Source organism: Cottoperca gobio, chromosome 16, assembly GCF_900634415.1.
Source record: "Cottoperca gobio chromosome 16, fCotGob3.1, whole genome shotgun sequence".
In the NCBI taxonomy this organism is placed as follows: domain Eukaryota; kingdom Metazoa; phylum Chordata; class Actinopteri; order Perciformes; family Bovichtidae; genus Cottoperca; species Cottoperca gobio.
Window position 1 is genome coordinate 3,430,058 of NC_041370.1, and position 25,871 is coordinate 3,455,928.

Consider the following 25,871-nt stretch of genomic DNA (forward strand, 5'->3'; position numbering starts at 1 on the left):
AGAGAGAATGGGGGAGAGAAAGGAGAGGTGGATAAACAGCCAGAGTGAGGGAGGAGGCGGAGGAGGAGGAGGAGGACAGAGGGAGGGTAGCGTTGTGTTGATCAGTGTTCAGAATGTACTGTGCTGTATTTGTCTGTAAATGTCATCTCCTGTACTTGAGTTACAATAGAGCGTGCTCACAGACAGGCACACGTAGAAACACACACCGTTTGTTCACCCTGCACTTAATCGCTAAATCGCTCTTATTTGATTGTCCTGTGTTTTGTTTTTTCTCCTCCTCCCTCTTGAGCTTTTCCTCTTGTCCGCTCTTTTGATTTCTTCTCTCCGTGTGAGTAATGAGTCTGGGGGACGCTGAAGAGCTCTTCACCTCAAGCAGAAACACAGACATCAGAAAATGGGAAGATTATAGATATGTGGTGGATGCATGTCACAGCAACACACAGAGAAACAAGGGGAATAGGGCCACTCTGTTCTCCCGAGTTGTCGGCCTCCGCGTGGGAAAATGCCACAGTGCTGTGGTTTCTTTCCTGCTCTGAAGAAGAAGAAGACAGGACAGGATAGCTGTTTCCTGAATGTGAAGGTTCAGCATCCCATTTATTTTTACTCTTTAGGTCCAGCTTCTTATCAGGCATAGCAGAGTAGGTTTCCTGAGCCTGTCAGAGAATGGCCAGCGAAGGGAGGAGAAATCCTGTTTGTAAATCACACTGCGGGGACGTTGCCGCTGTCAGGGGACTTTGTTTACTTTGTTTTACTACCGCTGTCTTATCCTGTTGACAAGGCAGGGCAGTGGTGTGTAACGCTAATGTCACAACGCAGTTAAAGAAATGCACAAAAACACACATAAAGACTGTGCACCAGGTGCCAACATACAAGAAGGCAAAACCGGAGATGCACTTCACCTCTCATATGTGACGCCTCACACACCCATTCATATGCACTTATCCATAGCACGTGACGGCTTCATATCAGAGGCAAACAAGGAAGCAGAAGGTCAGGGTGACAGGAAACCAGCCTGGGCATGACACCGGTCTTCACAATCTACAAGCCAGTCAGAACATCTGATCAAGTCAAAGAGTTACATATGACATGACCGGATGTACACTTACTAGGTTAATACACACGCGTGTTTGATTGTGACTTAAAGGCCAGATACAGTTGGCTGCACCTTTTTTATTTCAAAAGAAACAAAAAAGAGGAAAAGGGAGTTACATGATAAACTGGCAACAGAACAGGATGCAGGTTCATATTCAAATCAACCACGGGTTTGTTTTGTTTTATGGTGAGGAAGCTTTAGTTCTACATTGGTTCGATCCTGCATATTTAATTAAATAATGGGAGAAGTGGTTGCTGCTTTGGGGGACAAAATCAAAAACAGTGCTGACTGTGGAGAAAGTAAAGAAGCACATTTAATTGGAGTAAAGGCTTATAGTTTTACTGTATTTTCACTTTTCATCAGAATTTAATAGGTAACACTTGCCAGCAAATAGGCTTTTTTAAACATTAGCCTATTGGGTACTCACTGACAAGGAACGAAGTACAGAGTATAAGGCGTCAACACATTTGTGCTTTACACAATATTGTAATTTTGCATTACACTTGATGTAAAACTTCATTATTAACTGGTACATATTAACAGGAAGTGTATGTACAACAAAGTGACAATTCCAATATTCTAAGGAAAATAAAGTGTTTATGGTAAAATTAATAACATAATATAACTAAAGACCCTGTCACACATATCTGTATGGCGGAAACGTATATGAAAAATAGCTCACAATTTGTCAGAGTCCAAATACGTCCATCGGATCGGAACGGAAAAGTGAACATATACAGATACGCATGTCTAACCTATTGATAGCGTGTCACTTACTAATACAAAATGTATCAGACGAATGCCCAACGAATGCATAACGTATACAAAAATATGGCGTAAACAAAATATCGGCAATACGCTGGTTGGTGTACGTTGATATAAGGTAAGGTATAAGTAGTATTCGTTAAGAGCATGCAGTGTTACGCTGAGGTGCGTTGTTATAGGCTACGTCGGCTGACGGTGAACCCTAAAGCCAATTTATTGATAACGAGTGGATAATCTATTCGTAACCTATGTTAAACTTATGCCTGACGTAGGAGTAACTTATTAAACGTGTTTCTACAGTACAGCTAGCGTTCAGCTAGTGTTTTGGGAGCTTATTGGGGTTTGAATATAGTATATAGGGTCCCTGTGAGGAGCTCATCCTCACTTCTCACGCACGTCTTGATGAAAACATCAACCCATCATCAGAGAGCATGTAGGATGCTGAGAGCCAAGAGTACCTTCTAGCCGTTCTCCAGCATGACGTGAACCAAATGGCACTTTTCCAGTTCCGCTAGCCAGACGCTCTGATACGTTTTATATAAGTAAGTGATACGCTATCAATAGGTTAGACATACGTATAATATTTTTTTATGTATTCGTCAGCTACAACACCGCTTGGACGTATTTGGACTCTGACAAAACTTGAGCTAATTTTCATATACGCCGGCATACGTATGCCATATGATTCTGTGTATCATCTGCGTCCTTCGAACGGTCACAACTTACCCTTAATTTATAATTGCTATGCGCCGGCATACGTTTCTGCCATACATCCATACATCAGCATGTGGCCTTTAGATGCAAAAGGTTAAGAAATAGAGAACAGATTAAAGATGAATTGATAAACGTTCTCCCATCAGTACATGCATGTGAAAACAGTTTAACAATAAACAAAACATATATTTGATTGGAATTGGAATTTATTTGTATTTATTTTGTTATTGTTTTTAGTAGTAGCAGTGACTGAACTGGTAAGACATGCAATAAAACTGAGTTCAAAGTTCCTGCCTTCAGTGTTAATCACAAAGTGACGCTTTCATGTTTAATTTACCAATTTAATAAGTGTTATGATCCTATATAAAAGGACGTAATCAGAAGCGTAACCCCTGATTGACATGCACAGCCAAGCCACGCAGCTCTCCAATCTTTCAGGACTCGGATGTGATGTCATCACGGCAGCGCGTTTTGGCGGTCTCCAAGGCAACGCCGCGTGCTGCAGTGACGCCAGCCCAGTCCCCGGCTCGTGGTGAGTGGGCGTGACTCGCTACGTTAGCGTCAGTGTGGGCGGGCCCCGCGCGCAGAAGAGAGCGAGCGAAACACGACACTCCAAAGACGGAGAGACGCACGGGGGGAGGAGAGAGTAGCACTGAATGGTGTGAGAGAGTGGAGGACTTAAAAAAAAGTCTGTAAAGAAAGAGAGGTTCCTCTCTAACGTTAATTTCTGTCAAATAATCCAGCTTTGCACCGGAGAGATGTCAAACAGCGACGAAGACGCGGTTGAGACGGAGTAAACAGTTACCGGACAGTTGGCGAAACAACTTGTTTGAAGAGAGAGAAAGGCTCGAGACGGGACGGTTGGTCGTTTTCCGCCGCGACTGGAGCAGATTTCAACGCTGCTAGTAACGGGACGAAAAAACGAGGTGTTGACCGCTCGGCTCGGTAGAAAGCAAGTCCGTCGGTTGGATCGGTTGGCAGAGAGCCGGGGAAACCGACCGAGAGAGCGGCGGCGGCGGCGGCTCGAGAAGAGAGAGCCGCTGAAGCAGCAGCTACAAAAGTTTGCCGTGTATCTTCACCTAGTTTTCCAGATTGGGAACCAGAGGGGGGAGGAAGAGGCCGAGACACTGACTTTTCTTTCCACAAGCAACTTTGTGGAATTCATCCTGTTTAGCAAACTTTAGCCGCGTGCTGTAACTAGCTTAAAGCAGAACACATGAAAACACCTGGAGATAATGGTAAGTTAGCTGTTTATATCCAACATCTTGTTTACTTGTAACAGTAACTGCATCGCTGATTGACGAACAAGCCACACAGTTATCAACATCCGTTTACAATCACAAAACCTGTTGCTTTGAGTCTCAGGATCAGTGCAATAGTCCGTAGTTTAGCTAGATAAGATACTGAACTCTGCTGCAGGTTTAGTACTGTACTCCAGTTCAAGAGGAAGTGGTTAAACTACTGTACAGGTGTTACAGCTACATCCTCTGTGTCACCCTGACAACCTCATGTCACCATCCACCACGTTCAGAGAACAAACTGATAATCCTAGAAGCACTGTGTGTGTGTGTGTGTGTGTGTGTGTGTGTGTGTGTGTGTGTTATACTGAGAGAAAGATGTGGACGTGTTGGTTAGCTACTTTAAGACTCTTCTCCTCCTGGTGGTGGCGTTGAGGTGATCTGATCTGGCCAGGTATACACACAGAAAGCTGATTTTAACTCAGCAACTGAGCATACATTTGTCAGGTACTTGGCCTGTCAGCATATTGAAGTGAGAGCAGCAGGGGGGGGGGGGTTCCCAGTAGTCAGCTGAGGTCTGTGTGTGCGTCTTATTGTCTAATTCCTGAAATGCTTGCATAAGTTTGCTCTTGCTGCTTTTTCTTGAAGCCATGGCGATTTGTCTCCAGAAGGAGGAAGTGAAAGTACTATAATTTGTGCCAGCTATTCAGTTTATTATTTCTGCCTGACATGTCCCTTTTTGTTTTAGTAACAAAGCTATGATTTTCATTTTTTATCAGTCGACATAATTAGATAAACTTTAAGCACAAGAGACCTAGTGGATAACATCTGAAAGTATATAACAATCATGTATTGTCTATGGCCCGCTGTGTAAAAAAAAATATACATATTTAATAAGTTGTTATGACTTCCTAAGTAGTTACTGGCAAGCATTTGGCATAGGGCTGTGTAAGTGACTGACAAACTGTGTGGGACCCTTTTCCACTTGGGATGTTCCCCACCCTTCCCCCACCCTGTCCCCTCCTGACTCCCGCTGCACCCAGCCTCAGCCCCTCAACCCTCCACATTCCTGCACACACCCTTTCCTTGCAGCAACCCCGAGGAGTCTGCCATGACATCACACCACGTCCCACCACAAGTAGCCCTTTATTACAAGGAACGTAGTGTTTGTGTGGCAGCAGATATCTTAAGCCCTTCTGGGAAGGTACTAAAAATTGATTGTCCTTTAGTTTATGGGTTTGATGTATGTGTTTGGTGTGTGTGTGTGTGTGTGTGTGTTTGTGTGGTAGGTTGGCCGTGTTTATCATCTATTGAGTAAAGGTAAAGAACAGTAACTGGGCCCACTATAGTCTGATTAGTGTGTGCTGCCGCAGTCGTATTTACCATTTCACTTTGTTGATTGGGCACCGTCTAACATTTTGATTCTTGATTAATTGATTTTTATTCATTTTGGTTTTGTCTTGAAACTCAAACGTTCTCACTTTATAATTCTAATGATTAGGGCACTTTCCCTGACCCCAGGGTGACGGTTTAAAACCCAGAGATATTCACTATTCTTCAATGTAAGACAGTGAAAAACAGCAAATCTTCACTTTTAAGAAGATGGAACCAGCAAACATTTGGCTTTCTTTGTTTAAAAAATGACTTAAATGCTTAATCAGTTATTAAGAATTTTAAATAGTTGCTACTAATTTACTGCCAATCAGCTAATAGATTATTTTACTAATATATAACATTTAGTAAAGCATCTTGCCCCTGTGCAGGTTTAAGTTTCATCAAGTTATATTTATTCTCTGTTGGATAACTAATTGATTAATCCCTTCAGCACTAGTTGGTAAACGTAGCAGCTCCTTCTGAGAGGCATTGGAGCAACAAACCGGATTATATAACGACACCTTTTTTAAAATAGTTGAATTATGGAACTGGTTAATCCGTGGTGCTGTCTTTACCTGTCTGATCTCCTGCGGTTACTGCGTTTCCAATCCGTACACCAGTTTTAGCACTTAGCTTGTGTAGACCTCATCGTTTAGACGGCACACGTTTCTTGAATGCAGAAGGATATAAAGTGGCTGGATATGTGTAGGATAAAGATTGTAATTATCCCTTCCCGGGATGTTTGGCGAGGTAGGATTATGTCCGTACGGTAAACTGCCTCTGTGTAGAGTTTACCTCCTTTCTCTCCATCACCGGACACTTCCCCTTGCACTCCTCCTGTTTTCCACAGTCACTTCATTAGTCTGAATAGATGACAGGATTTCTGCTGAGATAGCGAATTGATATGATGAAGCAGGAAATGGCGAGGCGGGAGATGCATCTGTTGTTGCTGGCCAATCTGTGTTTGTTTTGTGGTGTTGGAAAGTATCTGATTTAATTGATATCTCATGCCTGCTGTTTACCATGGTCTTTGTTTGTGTTTGATGTAGTTTGGGGGATTGGTTAGGCTCTAACTCCAACTGTATGTTGTCGAACACAACCTGTAACCGTTACGGGTTGTGTTCGACCGCATACAGTTGGTGGTATTCAGTATCTCGTCTTTACTTGCACAAGGGCTGCAACTGACAATTATTTTTATTAATGATTAATCCGTTTATTATTTTCTAGATTAATCGTCAGAAAATAGTGCAAAATTTCCATCCCAGTTTCTCAAAGTCCAAGGGGATATCTTTAAAAGTCTTGTTTTATCAGCCCAAAACTCAAAGCTATTCAGTTTGATATGATATTAAATGGAGAAGAAAAACCCACAAACGATTAATCAATTATCAAAGTAGTTGTGATTACTTTTCCGTTGATCAACTTATCGATTAGTCGACTTATGGCTTCAGCTTTACAAAGTCATAAATCCACATTTTTGTTGATTGATTTAAGCTCTAGTGATAAAGTTAGGACACTCAATAATAACTTGCCAATTGTGTGTCTCCCTCCCTAATAGGTTATCTACCCTCCTGTCACACACACTTTGTACTTTGTACTTTGTGTTTTACTCGTTTTCTTCCATCAGTCCCTCCCCAAGGGTTGCAATTTTTCTTCTGCCACCTCTGTCATTCTTTTCACTCTCTGACGGGATAAGGACTGGTGTGTGTCTTTGTGTGATGGAATTGCATAGTGGGACCCCTGGCTCTGGAGTGGCCATTGTGTGTGCGTGTGTGTGTGTGTGTGTGTGTGTGGATGTGTGGAGTATGGGACAATGGTGGGAGTGGGGCAGGCCTTGGGGCTGATTGTGTGTGGACTTGTGGGGCCAGGGACCTCTCATTGTACTCATAATGGTGCGGAGTAGCTCATAGTTTGGTGGTGCTTTTGACAAGTGAAGAGACTGCACTTCTGTATGCGTGTGAAACGCATATATGTGTGTGTGTGTGTGTGTGTGTGTGTGTGTGTGTGTGAGAGAGACGGTGAAAGAAAGAGCAAGGTAAATGTGGACATCCTAGTCTATTTTTCATTAGTCATTCAGCTATGTAGTTTAATGATTATTGTTTTGTGCTGCTTCCCCAGAGAGATTGACGTGCTGTGGAGCCATTTCACCATTTATTCTAGACACACACACACACACACACACACACACACACAGCCACACACACAGTCCTGCTTTATGATGTGGCAGACAGGAGACAAAAGGGTAGCTTGTGAGCAAGGAATTGAGAGAGAACATTTCACCTTTTCCCTTCCCTGTGTGGGTTTATGTGTGCGATTGGGAGCATATGCTTTTCAATCTCAACACAACCACTGTGATGATAAGCGCAGCGATTAGCCTTATCTGTGAAAACTCCCTCGCAGTGCTGACCACAGCAAAACCACTACCTCCCATTATCCCAATACAGTTTTACAGCCTGGTTTATTGGACAGTGCCCTGCTGTGATCAGGCTCAGACAACATGCTTTAAGCCTGAAGCAGATGATGTTGAACAAAAGTGATTATCTTCTATCTGAAAAAGCTGGCAATTTGAGTTTGGTGCCAATAATCAACTTTGATGGCTGGTGTGAACATGTCAGCTATTAATAGATATACATTTGCTGATAGAATTGTCGACTAAAAATCTTATGCAGCACTTTGTAGCTTAACCTGTAAACTGTGATAACAGTTGTGTGTTTTAAGTTGAAGTAAAATATTGAATTCTTTGCTCAATATTATAGAGTTAGATTTGTCTAACAGACAGTGAAAGCATTTCCAGTACACAGGCAGTATGGCCCACTTTTCCTTGTCACAACAGTTCTTCATAAAAGTTTGATATGGTCGTCTGTGACGCTAAGTTGACAAATGACTTCTGGTAGAGGGGGCCTTCAGTTGTGGAAATGTCTGTATTTAGCCAGGAATGTGACCAAAGGGAACAATGTGCTTAGCCAGTCGACACTAATGGACCTCCCCACCATTAGTCCTGTGCCGCCCTTGACCAGGGGGACCAGAGAGACCACAGCCAACAAGGCAGCATTACCCTTGGCGGCCCTTGTGCTTCTGACTACTGTCCAGCACTGCTAGCAGCCCCACCCAACGAACCCACACATTAAGTTCTGGCTATTAAGTCCAATAGATTATCAGCCTCTCAGACCTGTTTGATCAGCTGCAGGGTTCAACACTAAAGACCTCCATTTGAAATGCACTTTTTACGCTGTTAACACAGCAGCAGAACTAAATGTGTCCTGAGGCCATGCGTCTGTGATGTGAGTTAAGTTGTGAACTAGTTTTACTGTGATGCCATTGGTTGTAGCCCCAACATGACCTCATATTGACTGTATTGGTCAGGGATGGTAATGGGGTGGGTCTGCATGTCTGGATGGGATGGACTGTTGACAGATAACTGTAACACTTTGACTAACATGTGTGAGTACACATACAGAGAACACGCACACTGCTGCTTTTTATTGGAATTCTTGGACCTCCCACATTCCTGCTTAGAAGGTTAATAGTTGCCGGCTGTGTTGCATTACACATGAGGGGAAAACACAACAGTTACTATCACTGCAAGCTTTTCCTGAATACACTCAGTGACTTGCAAAGGCATGCATGCGTTCATATACAAACATATTTGTAATACCTCCTGAGGACAATGCATAAAACTGATATAAAAAAAAGATGAGAAGTAGCATTTTAAATGAAAGCTAGCAGCCTCACTATGCACACGTTTCTCCACCATTGCACACACACAGAGGGTCTCTTTTCAAATGGGTATCAAAATTCATGTTGAGAATGCAGTAGGGTGTGTTGGTGTGCATGGATTGACCTGCGCTGTTCGGCAGCTGTTTGTGTTTGCGCATGCATGTGTATTGTAATGTAATACGGGGAGTTTACAGACCTACATTGTTGTAGAGGTGACTCAGAGTGAGGCGCAGAATGGCATGTTATTGTAAAAGAATATCAAGTGTGTGTGTATATGAAGGAGACAGGGTTTTCAGGGTGTGTAAAGGTATTGCTTGTGAACAAAGTGTGTATGTCGTTGCACGTGGGTGTATGTATAACAGCTTCTTGGTGACGGCGGCGCCACTGAAACTGATCTGAGTCTGATGACATGCACGCGCACACACACACACACGTGAAGATCAGGTAACTCTATTCCTCTGATCCCTCCAGATGAGAGGTTTTTATTTTGGATCCTCACAATGACCTGTCCCTTAGGTTAGAGCCTGGAGTGTCACCTCTCTGCTGGTTGGTCATGACAACACTTAGTCAGTCAGTCATGAAGCTAACACTCTTCACCCCTTCCCCATTGCACCACGGCCTGGCCTGTTACGCACACACACAGAGCCGTTTTTCATAATCCTCTGCTGATGCCATTGTACCCAACACCGTGGCCGTTTTTGCCAATGGAAGGGCTCTGCCCACGTGTTGTTGTAATGTATACTCCTAATCTTCTCAGATTAACCCCAATAATACTGGTCATGCTGAGGGCATCTTTACAGGAGGGATCAGTACACAGTGGGACTGCTAATGTATATTCCAGGCAGAATCAGAACAAAGGGACGGGATCTTACAAGATCTACTGGGAATTAAATGTAGCTGACTGAAGCTTTTGACTAACTTCAATAAGGCCTTTCTGTAAATCTTCTGGGACAGTCAGTGTATGCCAGTGTTAGTCTGTATGGTTAATTGCGTATAATTATCCATTATTAATCATGTACACTATTGGCAATTTGGAAGCTTCAAGCAGCGGTCTTAAAAGGGAGGGTATTTTTGAACTTTCAAATATGTCATATAAAAAACAGAAATTACAACTTGCATACAGCAATTTTAAACTTGTTTGCCGCGTGTGTCTGTAAGTGTATAAGTGTGATAGATCTTGGGCTGCCCCGCTGTCCCATGCCCTCCGGTTCAGGGAGGTGGTGAGTGGAGCTCCTAACCCCTCTCTAACCCCTTAAGTCCAGGGCAGTCAGCAGACACTCCCTGCAGAAAGGCAGCAGTGTTTGAATAGTTCCTCTGGCTATTTTTATCTGGGAATCTGCCTCTGTGCTGGACCCAGGGAGCGGGGGTGGAGGGCACATATCTAATCTAATTTTGGACGATGGGAAGCCACCAAAAGGACTTCTGTGCCACTTGCATAGTGTCGATTATTTGTGTGAGCGTCTGTGTGGTTGCCTGTCGGGTATTGAAATTATGTCTGGCGCCAAGTTAAACTTTCTCACTTTTCACCCTCCTCCTTTTCTCCCCTGTCTCCCTTCCCCCATTCCTCCCTCTTTTTTTTTTCTTCACCTCTCTCTCCTTCCCTCCACCCCATGTAAGGAATGCAAGATCACGTTTGGAGTTTTCTTTTCAACCAGTCTTTCCTCTTCCTATGCCTGTCTGCCTGTCTTTCACTGTGCTCAGGCTCTCACTCTGTCTCTCGGTCTTTACCTTGTTTCTCTCTCCCTCCATGTTCAGACCTGTTCCCTGTTGTACGTCAGAGCTCATTTTGCACTTTGAGCCAACTCATCACAGCCTCTGTATGTGAGGTAGAAAGTTGTGTGCATGTGAAAGGCAAAGCTGTAGGTTTGTGTCTAAGTGAAAGCAAACTGTCCCAAACTATTGTAAATAAAGAGATTTGATTGTGATTTACGCATTCATGATTAAACTTGAGTTAACACAACCTTTAATGGCAAGTAGCCAGCTCTCTGTGCACCGACATACTGTATAGTGCAATAGACTGTTTGCAGGTGTGTACATACAGACGCCAAATAATTGCAAGCCAAGTGGCAGTCTGTCCGGCAGGGTAGGCAGGAGCAAACTGTGTGTGAGGGAAAGAGAGAAGAGGACATCCTCTGCCTTTTATCAGCTTTGGCTGCTTGACCTAATTTCTTCCTTCTGGACAACCCAATACTGTAAGCATGGTCTTTTATACACTTGATTCAGAAACACAAACTCACCGTCTCAGCCTAAATTAGACCAAGTGATTGGTAATCTACCTCTTGTTGGAATCACAGGCCTGCTGCTGAATGCTGCTCTTTCGTTAGACTTCTGACTTTTGAGCCAGATGGAGTCATCCTATAAAGTGTGTGAGTGTGAGTGTGTGTGATAATGTTTTTATTTGGAACAGGCTGTTGTGTGTTTGTGCACACACAGATGCACATGTCCCTGTAGGGGAGTGAAACCTTTTTAAGCATCGATTGACCCTCCCATCCTCCCATCCTCTCTTCCCTCTCACTATCATTTCTGTGTCACCAATCCATGGACTAATACCCCAGTGGCAGCTCCTCTTCCATTAGCCTCCTCCTCACTCCTCCCCCCCGCTTTATGTCACCCTACCCTGTCTCTCTTTCTTTCACTGGACACTCTGGTTTACCAGCCAGCATGACTCAATGACCAGATACAAGCGTGGTGGTCTGCTTACACGGTTTAAAGAGTATAGAAAGCTGTCAGTCATTTTCGATACATCTCAGCAAGAGGTGGTGATCTGGTGTTAACTTCCTCCGAGTCGATCTGAAAACTCAAAATATGAGCTGAAAGTCAGACTTCACCACAAGCTTGTATCAAGTGCAAATTGCAGTTTGAACATGTGTTTATATACACACACACACACACTGAGCTTTGGTCTCCTTCCAAGATGTGTGGTCATGGGCAGAATAAAGTGTGGTGGATTGTACTCCCAGCAGGACAAACATCTGACTCTATTTTTGCCCACTGGCCACCGTCCTCTTAAATGTTCTTAAGACTTGCTTCCTTCTGGGCACTGGCTTTTTTTCTTTGCTTTCCAGGTGTGTGTCTGTGTGTTACTCTGCTTGTGTGTGTGTGTGTGTGTGTGTGTGTGTGTGTGTGTGTGTGTTGGTCTGAGAAAAACTAAATAATGCATTTGATAATTGGAAAGGTATTTATAGGAAAGCAGAGTGATTAAAGATTAATGACAAAGCCGGCCATCATGGCTGCACAACATATATCACCTATGCAAACAAACAAACACACACACAGCTGGAAACACACTCCTCATCACATATTTTCTTCTGTGACTCTCTGAGTGTGCCAGCCAGTCTGTGCTATACCACTCTCTCCACTCTTTTAGTCCCCTGACCCAAACATATCACATGCCCTATTTGATTTATAAATAATTAAAAAAGTGTCTTGTCATCCCAGTTGCATAACCTTGAGTGTTTTGACCTAAGTCTCGTCATTGCACTCGACATTTTCTAAACACTTGTTTAACTAGTTGGGATGTGGGTTATTTGAGTAAATGATTGATGCTGGGAAAGTATTTCACTTAGTAAAAGATGGAGGTTTTTGGGAAACAGTTCACTGTGGTTGATCTTTCTTTTTATCATTCCTCCTTAACAACACTATCACTTGCAAAAACTGCTCCCCCAAATATTTATACATTTTACTGTGCAGACTGTGCTTATATAAACTTTATATTCCCATGTGTAATCCTTTGATTAGTTGTTGTGCTAAAGAAAATAGCCCAAAAATGTTGCTTAGAAGCTTTTAATGATCTTCTATTGAGCACAAACGTGGGACGAACGATTCCGAAAAAAAGTTTACAATTTGCATCTGGTTTATGACATCAGCGTTAAGCAGCTTGAGAGGCCCCTGGTGTGTGTGTGTGTGTGTGTGTGTGTGTGACACTGCATCTTTACAGCAGCCCTGCCCTCGGCCACAATAGTTTTATCCATGTCCATTTTTAGCATCAGATGTGGCACAGGGAAATTACGTAACAACCAGGCAGATGCATGCGGGTGGGCGCACACACATATAGGCCCACTGTATACACACACACACACACACACACACACACACACACACACACACACACACACACACACACAGTGATTGTTGTTTTAGGGGATTAAAGCTTTTGATGTGAGCTAGATCCCCTGACCAGTCACAGGGTGAGAGGGAAAAGGAAAGTAAGGAAGAATGGATCAAGGGCAGCGGTAGAGGGCTTTACAAAGCATGAAGGGAAAGGGGGGAAGACGACGAGCTAAACGGGAACAACCAGAAATATGATGGAGGAAATGGGCAAAAGAGAAGGACAGGGAATTCAAGCAAGTTGTTCTGTGTATCACTGATTTTAAAAGCTAATTTGGAGGAGGATGTTGTGATTTACAGGGCAGAAAACATCAATAAAAGTACTCAATGGCATCTAAAAACACTTTGGCAGCATAAATCCTGAGCAAAGAATCAATTGGAGATGTTGTCAAACAGATATCATCAGTGTATTTTCTGTTACGCGTGTGTGGTTCTTACTGCCAGCTTATGCATCTGTGGTAATTCTGGTAAATAATCACCTTGGAAACAAAACCTAAGTGCAGCCAAAAGATGTCGATCAAATTATTATTACGTTCTTGACTGCAGGCTACAGAAAGTGTGCATGAAATAAATGATAAGTGTAACCATAATATTAGTGAATTACTTTAGCCATACACTCAATAATATACTTGGGTCTTTGTAGTCTCTCTCTCTCACACACGTGCATCCAACATCACACACACACTCTCACACTTCTCTCCAGCTGGCCCCCAGCTACTATCCTCACTGTTTATGTGTGGGTGTTGTGTTAGTAGGGTTATTGTGTTCGTCTGGCCCAAGTATTAGCCAGGTTCTGTGCAACGGTACACTCTCCCCCTTAGGTTAGTGGTGAGAGGAGGCAGAGAGCAGAGGTGTGTGTGGGAATGTGGGATCTGCATGTAAGTGTGTGTGTGTGTGTGTGTGTGTGTGTGTGTGTGACTCATTCATCAGCGACATGAATGTGGAAACTTGTTTCTCTGTTTAGGGTTGGGCAATAAGTCACAAAATTGTTGGCACCATCATGCATTTAATCTGCAATTGCCAATATTTGGTCCACTGCAAGATTACATTTATTTTTCAGATTAGTCAGAGTCGCACTCATATTGCTGAAGGAACACACACACACACACACACACACACCAGAGGCTGCGTCTGCCATAATTGAACTAATATAACACAATTTAGATTTTTATGGAGGGTACTTCCTAAATCGGATTACACTATAATCAAGAGTGTATATGAATGCACCGAGCCTGATCTATTGTATGTGTGTGTGTATCATCAAACTTGTATTGTGGAGGTGTAACTGTAAGCCAGTGCAGCTGTCACTTCATGGGGAACCACCGCGCTACCTTACACCTTGGACGGATGATCTGAGCCCTTTTGAATCGGGACAATAGTTTGTATGTAAGCTGTCTATATAATATGTGTGTCCTTGTCTTTGTGCGGGAAATGTAACTGAGAGCTATCACCACTGTATGTTCACACACACACACACGCACGCACGCGCACGCACGCCTCATGTTATGAGTTCCACTGAGCGGCGGTAATCGGTGTGCGTACACTCAGCTCTTACACAACAGCATCCGAGCCGTTCATTGCTCTCTCTGTCTCTCTCTGTGTTTTATCTGACTTCCTTCCACATCGCTCATTCATTTCTCTTTTTTCACTTCCTTCCTCCTTGTCTCTTTCGATGCCCTGACACCTGTTATTTTTGTTTTGTACTTGATATGCGCACACTTTGCCAACATCTAAAGCCAGCTTCTTATTGAAGAAAGAAGTCACAAGTAACAGTATGAAATATATATATATATATATATATATATATATATATATATATATATATATATATATATATATATATATATATATATATATATATATATATATATATATATATATATATATATATATATATATATATATATATATATATATATATATAAAAGCAATAGCAACAAAATCCCCTTCAGTGACCAGAGTCCATTGTGATGTCCAATATTTATTTTAAAATGATATAAAAACAAAGAACCGTTGGTTTAGCCTTTTTTTCACAATGTGTTCTGGAAGAATATCTGAAATACTTGAGCCCTAAAATGATACATTGTTGAGTTAATGTTAATTTCCAACCGCCCTAACCTTTTTATCCAGGATTTCTCCATCTGTGGTGTTGAATCCAAATTTCTCCCACACTATTCTTAAAGTCAGATGGTTTGGTGTCATCATTATCTGTTCAGGCTCGCTAGTTTATTCCGTTGTGTTAACAAAGTGGACAACAATTGTTTAGTTTACTGAATAGGGCAGTGCGTTTCACAAACACCCCCACTCGGCATGGACTGTTGCACTTGCATACTGTGAACATTGTACTTGGTCAGATCATTACTGATCGAATATTACATTTGTTGCTATGTTTGAGCGGTTTCCCAGTGAAAAGTGACGACCCTTAAAGGTCACAATGTCTCTTGCCATGTTTGTATGAATCACTTCAGTGAACGTTCAGCACATACAGTCCATTGTACAGTTAAAGCATTGAGATTGCACTCTGTTCAGAGCTACTTGTATTACATTTACTACCCCTGTCACTCACATGTTGAAAATAGGAATATAATTGTGCCATATGTCACTGAGCGAAGTCATAATGAAACCAACCTTCTGTAACGCTGAGATTGACCTTACATCGGGGGGCAAAGGATGTGAGAGAGTGCAGCTGTGTATGTTTACTGCTGAGCTCTTTACATAGTATCGCGGATCAGCTACCATTGTTCAGACGGATGACTGGCACCATATAGTCCAGTAAGGCACATAGTTTAGGTTAGGTGAGCTGCTTTAAGGCCTCCCGTCACCTCAGTAGTGCTTCTTCTTGTTCTCCCCTGTTCTTCATTTCAGTATTTTGCTCTTCTCTCAAGTTACATCATCATCAGCCTTTCTCTCCCTCTCCCGGGCTCTTGCATAACGTCCAGCTTTATTTGCTCCAGCTGAGGATTCTAATCTTTCCCACGAGGCAGAGCACAAGAGCAAACCAGGAGAGGATAGAAGAGGATCCGGGCGGCCCTTCTAATCTGCCTGTGTGCGCTGCCTCGTTAACTCAATCACTCCACCAATTAATGAGATCTGGAGCAAGGCTTTGTTTACAAGCACCACCAACACGGTCTTATGTGCGTGTGTGCTTGTAGAATAAATGCTTTTTGATCATTCATGCCTTCAGTTTGTCATGTCAAGTGTGTGTGTGTGTGTGCTGTGCAGCACACCGTATTGTAGGTGCGTGGTCTCTCTTGGCAGCCCCATGCTAACTGGGGGGATAAGCAGTGATTATCTGCACAGCCTGCAGTACGAGCACACACGCACATATTCACACACACCTTGGGAGACCATGATGATATGCACATTCCACCATTGTGGCCAAATGTGCTCACGTCGGTGTGACCATGCGCTGACTTGGCTCCAATCCAAGAAGACAGTGTTACTGTAATGCATGCACACAGGCGTGTGTGCGTGTCTTGCGTGTGTGCGTGTCTTGCAACTTCAAATACTCCACGCAGAGCAATGTTCATTGAAGCAAATTCTTCCGTCTCTGATTTCTCTCATACACATGCATAGAGGCTGGCTGGCTGGCTGGCAGCAGTGTCTGTGCGAGGTGAATGTTACGTAAGGCTGATCAACACTACTTAATCAGCTTTAGGAGACATGCTTTACAAACTGACCAAGTGGCGTGAGGGTAGGAGGTGAAGGGGGCGCAAGGCAAGGGCACAGGAACAGAGCTTGATGGAAGAACAGGAGAAACTGAGTTACGGGTGAGAACAGTAGGGGAAGAAGAGAAAGTGGTGACAGGCGGTGACACTGCATGTGTCTCTTGTCCCTGTTTACGACAGGATCAACACAAACACGCTGTGCTCTGCCCTCTGTGTCCCCCTCACAGCCCACAGCCGTGCACCGTGTGTGTGCATGTTTGTCTATGATCTGTGGGCGAGTATGTTTTTCTTGAGTCGCTCTGTCCACGCGAGGTGAAAGACGACCATGTTCCCCCCCACAGTCCAGATAATGGGAGTCTTTGTTTGGGCCGACGCATGTAGCCTTCTGTAGAAACATGATATTTTTACAATCTGTGTTCAACATGATGAATGTTGAATTCACTGAATCAGCCAGCATGTGCTGTTGTCATTTCAACGACTCAGCACTGTGAACGCCACTCTTGCAGGTTTTAAATGTGCCGGGAACATGAGCCAGTTACCGAGGCTAAGAGACGAGCTTTACCGGCAAGCAAGGAGTCAGTGCTGGTCAAAAAGACATTCTTAATTGAATAAACACCAGTGTTTCTACCATTCCCCCTGCCGCCCCCAAGAACAAAACTAAACATTTTATTTACCTAACTCATGTGCACTAGTTTCATAGGTCTTTACTGCGTACGCTGTCACTTACTGTTTGTTTTTTTTAAAGTGGCTGGGCCATCGGCAAACAGTTACTGCCAGAAGTTCAACATGGTAAGGTCTGCGCAAGATTTCCTCCAGAGCAAAATCTTTTCGCGTTCACGTAGGCGCCGTCTGCTTCATACCGCTACTGCCGCGCTTGAAACCGGTTCCCTTTACCCTCATTGACGCGGTGAGTTACCGCGCAGCGTACATGCAGGCTGAAATTCAACCGCGGCCCATCCACCCCCAAAGCGATCAACCTAGGGGAAACACTGAACACCTTACTTTTGTAACTCTTATCACGTAAAGGTAAGTTTTGGTTTCATTTCTTCTGACGTAGATCTTTAATAAAGGAGCATTAAGAGTAATGTGTTAGATAGTATAATCCTGCTGCACAAAAAGACATTCCTTTTTGAGTTTTGGCCTCCTGTCCACTAAAGGTTGTGCGTTCTCCGTCTTTCTTTTGTTTCGGACTACAACTTATTCCAATTTGGATGATTCATGCTCATTAAAGAGAGCGCTGTTTCCAAGCACTCTGCCTTCACATTTGTCTTTTGCTTTTTGAGGCAAATTGAGCTAAATTATGATGTTTAGTTCATTTCACATTCTCTTTACTTGCGATGGCAGTTTGTTGCTCTTGTGGTTCACCACTGTCGAGTAAATGTAGAGAAAACACTGGAAATCTAAATGATTGTATTTCAGTCATGATAAACGTTTGTTCTGGTTGTGACGCTGACTCTGTCTTTATCCTGGTTGTTTTATACCTTTCCTTTTATTTCTCCTTCAACACTCATTCCACTGCTTCTCCTTTCTTCTCTCTCCCTTTGACCTTTTCCCAGTTTCTTCCCTCCTCTCAATCCCACACACACACACACACACACGCACACACACACACAAACCTCTTAACGAATGACTAGCAGATGTGGACAGAGCTTTTTCCTTCATCTAAAATTAGCTGAGATAGAAGAATGGCAGGAAAGCGCACAGGGTTGGACGCACAAACAGGAGGGGTGTGGGAGGTTGGGAGGGGGGGGGATTGGTGGAGAAATAGACTGAAAGTGGAGGAAGGAATAGGTTGATGGGTCTTAGTGAAGTCGTGTGTATTTTTGGTTCTGGTCATACATTGCTGACGCACAGGAACCACTTAGGGAGCAAAGTGTACCTCCGCTTACTTTAAATGTGCTTGTATTGCTGTGTAATACACTGTTTTGTATTGTTGCAGGTGTCTGGACCAGTGTGAAATAAATGTAATGCATTATTTTTTACTATTGTCATTCATTACATTCTGTACAGTTTTGTGACGTTAAAGTATGTCAGTAAACTGTTGCAGCCCCAGCAGTCGTCTTTTATCCAAAATGAGATTTGAAATAAGGACATTCACCCCAGAATCAAGAGCACGTACGTACTTGTCCTCATATCTTGAGTAACTGGGTCATGAATTAGCCCGAACTTAGATTAATTCTGTCGTAAACGGCAAAGTGGATCTATTGGCTCCAGTCTGTTTCTCTCACCCTCACCATGATACAATGCAGCTGTGAAACTTCCCAGCCTAATTTTTGTAATTACCCATCATTTAGCACTTTGGAAGCTAGAAAGCTCCAAGGCTGCTCTCCCCAAGCAGCAGGAAGGTGTTTAGGACAACAGTGCTGGTTGGCAAGCGGCCGATGTCCCCTGTTCACTCATCACCCAAGGGCCCGTTCAGAATACCAGGCCAGCAGCCCTTAGCTTCACCCTTAAGTTAGCTTTATGTGTCCCCTGATGGTGCCACTATCTACAAGGGAGTGTATGTGTATGAGTTGGATGGGTGCATGTTCACTTGGTCGACAAGTGATACTTTGATTTTGTTTTCCGCATCCAAGCACTATCGGTGTGCATTTTTGTTACGCAGAAATTTGTGCAGCTTTTACGATAGTTGCCTTGACTTTTCAGAAAACACACGGTGTGTCTAAGTTTGTACCGTGCTACTCACTGCGAATACCGTGTGAATGCAAGCCATCATCAGCACAGTTGGCAGCATCAGAGCAGCACCAGAGAAAAACATGATTCCCCAGGGCCAGTCACCTATTCCACTCTCACCTGTAGTCTGAACAACAGCACGCAGCTCATAACAAGAGGCACACAAACACACATGCATATAGTACATCTACAGGCTTCCCATTGGAGCTTTTGAGTTATTTTAGTTAAGTGTGGAGATGTTGTTTTCTGTGGCTGTTGTAAATGTAAAAGGTAGCTCCAGTCAAGAGGAGTAACAAGGTATGATTTGGGCTAAAGTAGCATAGCTTTAGATAGTGGTGTAAGAAAACATTGATACAGTATCCTATCACAATGTTATGTATTGTGATAATGTATCGCTTTTAGAGAAAACACTATTGATTTTCAATTAATAGTTGACTATGTAGTGCTATGGTGTTGGATGTTACATGGACTGTGATAAATCCAGATCCCACTGTTCTGCTTGCATAAAAAAGCTAACTTTTATTAATATGCCTTGCCTAGTATCTCAGTATATTGTATCATGACACGTGTGCCGAATGTGTCTGGAAGATTTAATAGTGTACAAAACTGGGCTTCCTGTGTATAAAGTCCATTTGTACAGCTTCAGCATCGGGAACTACGTTTCAGTTTGTTACTTTGTTAGGTGTTAACGGACTTGAGAACAAAAGCAAGAAAGCAGATGAGTACTGCTATTTCAGAAAAAAAGAAATACATCGGTTTGCATTCGTTCAGAAGTCAAGGCCACATTATGTGTCATTGCAATTAATGTATTGCTTTGTTCAGTCGGATAAAATAAATAAAGAAAATGACGCCTTCTTTTGCTCTGCAGTTTGTATGTAAAGGCAACAATATTTACAGACTGTCATAGGTTGCTTGCTTAGTGTCCCTAACAGACTATTTAACCTCCTACAACAATTATAAATGCATTTATGCATAGATTCTACTTTCTTGAACACAAACTCTCTCATCTAAGTTATCGTGTGTTGGTGCACACATTAAAGTTCTTTCACTCGATTCAGTGTGGACATTGGAAACTGTTGGAAAAAGTCCTTATTAAAGGGCATAAACATTTGTGTTAAGATATTGAAGTAGCAACCCAAGAGTGTATTAATAAATAAAAGTACGCCATTGCCTCGGGACCAGCCAACCAGAGCATTTTGGGTACAATGGACAGAGCAGAAAATGTTTGCATCATCAGCATATAAATAAGCATTTCCATCAGGTACAGTGTGATCAAGATTGTTTCTATAAATACAAATCAATGACTGTTTTCATCTTATAAACACAACACTAACCCAGCATGCATTGGGCAAGTGGTCACCACTTTTCATGATTAGCAATTTTCCTAGCACGACACAGATTTATGTAACCAACCAATACCGCTCAAAGAATTGGGTTAGGCCTAGAAAGCAGCATAGTGATGCCCAATTACCTCAGCATGAACTGGGGTGAATCCGAGTTGCTGTTGTATGGCAACGTCCTGTCGCTATCAAGAGGATAAATGCTCAAGCCGTTTGCAAGGTCCTTCATTATAGTGAGACTATTTTGGGAAATGAGAAAACATGTGCATGCCAAACTCACTGAATACTGAATGTCTTGACGTTTTACCACCTAGTTTACACCAGCTGTCATCTGAACATGTGTGGAAACTGATGCACTGTAGACACAATTGTGTTGGTGTTTGCAATTTAATCAAAGCTGGAGCTTTTTGTCCAAAATATTCAATACTGAGACTTAAGAACTGATTTGCCAGAGAACCAGCTCGACATTTATCCTTAGCAATTATTTTTTTTGTCCAGTAGGCACAATCAAATCTGCTTCCACAGAGGACCGCACAGGGTTTTAACTACAGCTGAAACATTAGTCGATTCATGTGCAACAATTTTGATAATCAATTAAATGTTAAAGTGATTTATCAAGCAAATAATATGAAACATTTTCTAGTTACGGTCTCTTAAATGTGGAATTTGGTTGTTTTTCTATATCAAAGTGAATATCTTTTGGGTTTTGGACTATGAACCTCTCCCCTACATTTCACAGCTTAAACAACTGATGAAATATAATAAATTTAAACAGTCGTTAGTTGCATCCCTAGTGTTGACACAAACCCGCAAGTCAACATTGGATGCGTAGTCTAAAGACTGAGGTTTATCTCTCGCCTACTTTTAGTTTTTTCTGCCATCTGGTTTGGAAATCAGAGCCCTGACAACAGTTTTACTTCAAAGAGAGACTTAAATACACTTGTGTCTTTTCAAGTGAAAAAGCCATAAACCACCAGATACAATAGCAGATAAAGATACTTAGCACCGCCCTAATCTGACTTTAGAAAAACAAGAACAACTCCTCCTAAACGGTTAGACGTCTGGAATAAAGATCAGGTGTCTCGCTGCTTTGTCTCTCACATGCCATCACGCATCTCGAAAAAGTTAATCCACTGTGGAATGTGTCTGCTTCAGACGCCGGACAGCAGGCCTCTGTGTGTGCTCACGACTCGGTTATCTTTTACGTTTCATAACATTGTTTATTTCATAATGTTGTAGGAAGAGAAGTGTGGGGGGGGGGGGGGGGGCGGGTCACAGTAAAAGTGCTCGCCGTCAAAGAGAGAGAAGCCTCGCTGAATGTTTTTTGACGTGCAGCATGTAATTCTCTTCAAACTCGGGCCTTGTTGCCAGCTTGTTGCAGGACCACTGGGTCGGTTTACACTGGAGCCTTGTTTGCCTTGAGCTGCCCTTGCTTTCGGAAAAGGGTGGAAAAGTTCTGTCTTGTTCCTAGCCAAGGCTAGTGGGCACACACACACACACACACACACACACACACACACACACACACACACACACACACACACACACTGTCATGTAGCGCAGACCTCTGTCTCCTGACGACTACCTGTTGCTGGCAGATTCAGCCTCCCACTCCTTTCTCTCTGTGTCTCTCCATCTCCCGCTCTCTTGCTCCGGCCCTGCTCTTCACTTTCTAATACCTGGTCTATTTGAGTCTGTGTTCCAGGCGTGAAAGGATTAATTGCCGTTTATGCTTTATTTTTTTGTTCTGTTCTTTTGTGGGGGGTTATTTTTAGGCCTTAAGTGTCTGGTTGCTAGGAGACAGTGTGAGAGAGAGAGAATGGAGGAGAGTTTGCGTTGTGAAGGCTGAATTACAAAATCATTCACGCACTGAGTCAGCACTGACACACACACACTTAGGTTGTTTTTGTGTGTGTGTGTGTGTCTCATCTTCAGTACCTGCTGTCACGTGCACACTTCAGCGTGTAGTTACCCATAATCTGAGTGCATGCTCATTTGTTTGGAAGATTGTCTAGTGCAACAAGTTTTACATTATCTTTCTTTTTTTCATAGTTTATTTTTGTGTGGCATTTTTATAGGACACTAGAAATGGGGGGGGGGAGAGGGAGGAGTTTGACTTGCAACAAAAGTCCCAAGACCGGACTCGAAGCTGTGATGTTGCGGTTATATGCCTGCACTGTAACCACTCGGCTGCCGAGGCACTCCCAGCGTTCAGTCTGGTCTCCTCAAAATTATGTTTCTATAAAACAAAAGTGCTTTTTTTCCTGGATTACGTTTGTCAGGTAGTCACAGGACCTTCAGCCAGGAGACCGCTGTCCGTGTCTCATGTGAAAACAAAATTTAACCCTCAGTTAAATTTCATTTAAGTTAAATAACATAACAAACATACTTATTTAAAGCCAAACCATGCTTTCCTAAACATAACCAAGCACAGTTACATTATTATAATATCTTCCATCTGTTTTCTCTCCAATATGTTTGTACTTCCTTCCTTTTCTTTTCAATGAAAGCAATCAGCTCTGAACTTATTAATATTATATTAACTTAATATATTATAATATATAGTAGACTGAGCAAGCTATTATCATATCCTCGCAGTACTTGCCTCGGTTATTGCCCGAGTTGGTTTTTGATTCTTTCCAGATTTTAGCGTGTACCAGAAAAGACATGCATGCATGCACACACACACACACACACACACACACACACACACACACACACACACACACACACACACACACACACACACACACACACACACACACACACACACAGGAAACAGATATGTTGTTGTGGTGCATAACAGTTGCTGACATCCTGTCCCGTTCTAGTACCACATTCCAGGAAACCACCTCCCAAAAGTGCCACCTCTCTGTTACTCACATACACACATGCCTGTCAGATATATGGTCTGATCATGCCACATCTAATTTACTCCTGTGTGGCAAATTCACCCTTTGACCCACTGACAAGCACACACTGCATATTGTGTGGCATCCCAACAACATACACACTCCCATGGTTACACACGGATACTTTTTGAATTTATGAATTACATGTTTGTCTATATGTCAGGAAATGGTGAAATATGCCCATTTATAAACTCCCTCGTCTTGTAACCTGTATTAGTCCAACAGATTACGCTAATATCAGGAAACATTTGGATCACATGTTTTCAGTCACTTGCTCGATGGAGTAATCATTTGAGCTCTACAAGATAAGTTTTAATAAAATGTAAACGATACACATCATAGAGATATTGAGATGAGTTATATCCGCGTCCCTACACACAGAGGTGCGTGCACACACACTCTTACAGGCAGTAGTGAGTGTAAGCAGTGTGTAGTTGAAGCAGAGGTGGAGCGTCAGCTGGCAGCTCTCTGCCAAGCTGTTGGCCGGAGAAGTACATTAACACCAGTGTGTGAGCTGGGGCGGCAGAGTGAAAGAGAAGAGAGGCGCCTCTGGCCTGTGACATGGTTGTGTTAGGTCTTTACAGTTTTTCCCTAAAAGTAACTTTGAAGAAAATGATTAGCCCATCCTGGGAAAATGACCATGTATTTGAGCATAGATGCAGAAACTACTTCTGTAAGCCATATTTTAATATAATGGTTTGCCAATTAAGTTTTTATGGGTTTTTTTAATGTAGAGGTGAAAATGAAGAGGATGACTTAATAATGTGCACTGTAGACATTTTCTGCAAAAATAAAGTGACACAAGAAAGTTGTACAACGGTTATCGACACATGACCAACGTTTTCAATCTGTGCAAAAGAGAGCACCCTACGTATAAGGCTGTCATTGGGCAATGCCACTGTTAAATCTGGATATGGAATTGTAGTTTTTAGTCTACTAATTACACCTTTTAAACGTAAATTCTGTCCTGTGCACATTGGCCACATGGTTCTGCAGCTCGTGTGTGTAAGGAGAAAGGTTAATGTCCTGGGAGCAGTGCGTCACTTTGGTGTGAGTAAATGTACCTCACAGCGCCCTGAGAGCAACAGTACTCTCCTCTCACTGACACAATATTATTCTGCTGTTCTCCACACACTCTGGGGAACACACAAACACTCACTCTCCCACCAGGCTTGTTTATGAGTGTAATTACACAGCGAAGAGTCCAGTTGTCCGTCCCACCTGAGGGCGCATCAGGTGCAGAGCCTCGGAGCTTTACGTGCGTTTGTGCGTGGACAGTGCTCGGTGTTTTTGTTCACATGGTGCTCGTCCTACATGCGTTTGTGACTTTTGCTCTTTTAGTCCTCCAGTTCCCGTGTGAAAAAGCTGCATAGGTGTGTGTGTCTTTTCTTAGAGCTCCCAGGTGAAGAGCCGCCTGTTGTGTGTACATGTTGCTAGTTACACAGGCTGTACAGTGTGTTTAGTTGTCCCTTGTGGTTGGATGCTACACCACTGGGGTCCTCACAGCCTAAAGTGAAGCTCTCACCAGCGACCCCTCCTTAGGTGATCAAATATTCACTTAGTTAGTTTTACCTCTCGGTTAATCAGTTAAACAAGTTTTCTTTTTTTTCTCAATCTTAATATGTCAGTGTATTTTACATTTGGCATTATCTTTGAGCCTGCAATAGCTTCAGGCAGGCAGAGGCTTATGTTTCTTTTGATACTGCTGAACATTCACAGAAAACGTCCTTCTTGTCTCGTCAAAGTTGTGTTTTCTCCGTCATTTTCTCTCTACGTCTAACTGCGTTAGCACAAATGTAACTTTCATTTGTAGTTTATTGACTAAAATATTCAAAAAATCATTGTTACAACCCTAAAAGGATAACATTCACCAAGTCAGTGGATAAAGCACATGTGGGTTTACAGGTTCTGCTTTTCAACCCTACAAATGCTCTTTCACACACCTCACTGCTTTCATGTCAACTATTGGACATTTGAACCATGTTGTGACTCAAAAGGTTTACAGTCAAGCATGAGAACTAAATGTGGATCTGTGTGCTTTTCTTCTTCTTCTTTTATTGCTCCTCCCCTACAATTTCCTGGAAAAGACGCCTTGTCCGTTCACTGGAAGACGAGCTATATAGAGGCCGGACTCTTACGTCATGTCCTGCTCATTCTCTGTCCCACTTGTTCCTTCAGCACTTCTGTACTTCCCCTCTTCTCCCCATCCATGTTGTGTGTTCTCTCACTGTTGAACAATAACCCCCAGTGTGTGTAAGTGTGTCTGTGGTGCT

General features: G+C 42.8%; 1 protein-coding gene across 1 annotated transcript in view; it reads left to right on the forward strand.

Annotated features, from left to right (window-relative positions):
• The first annotated feature begins 3,176 nt into the window (after positions 1-3,176).
• Positions 3,177-25,871, forward strand: part of erfl3 (Ets2 repressor factor like 3) — a 44,981-nt gene continuing 22,286 nt past the window's right edge. The window contains 1 exon segment of the mRNA XM_029450985.1: positions 3,177-3,810. Coding sequence (XP_029306845.1) covers positions 3,789-3,810 — 22 coding nt within the window. The 5' untranslated portion in view covers positions 3,177-3,788.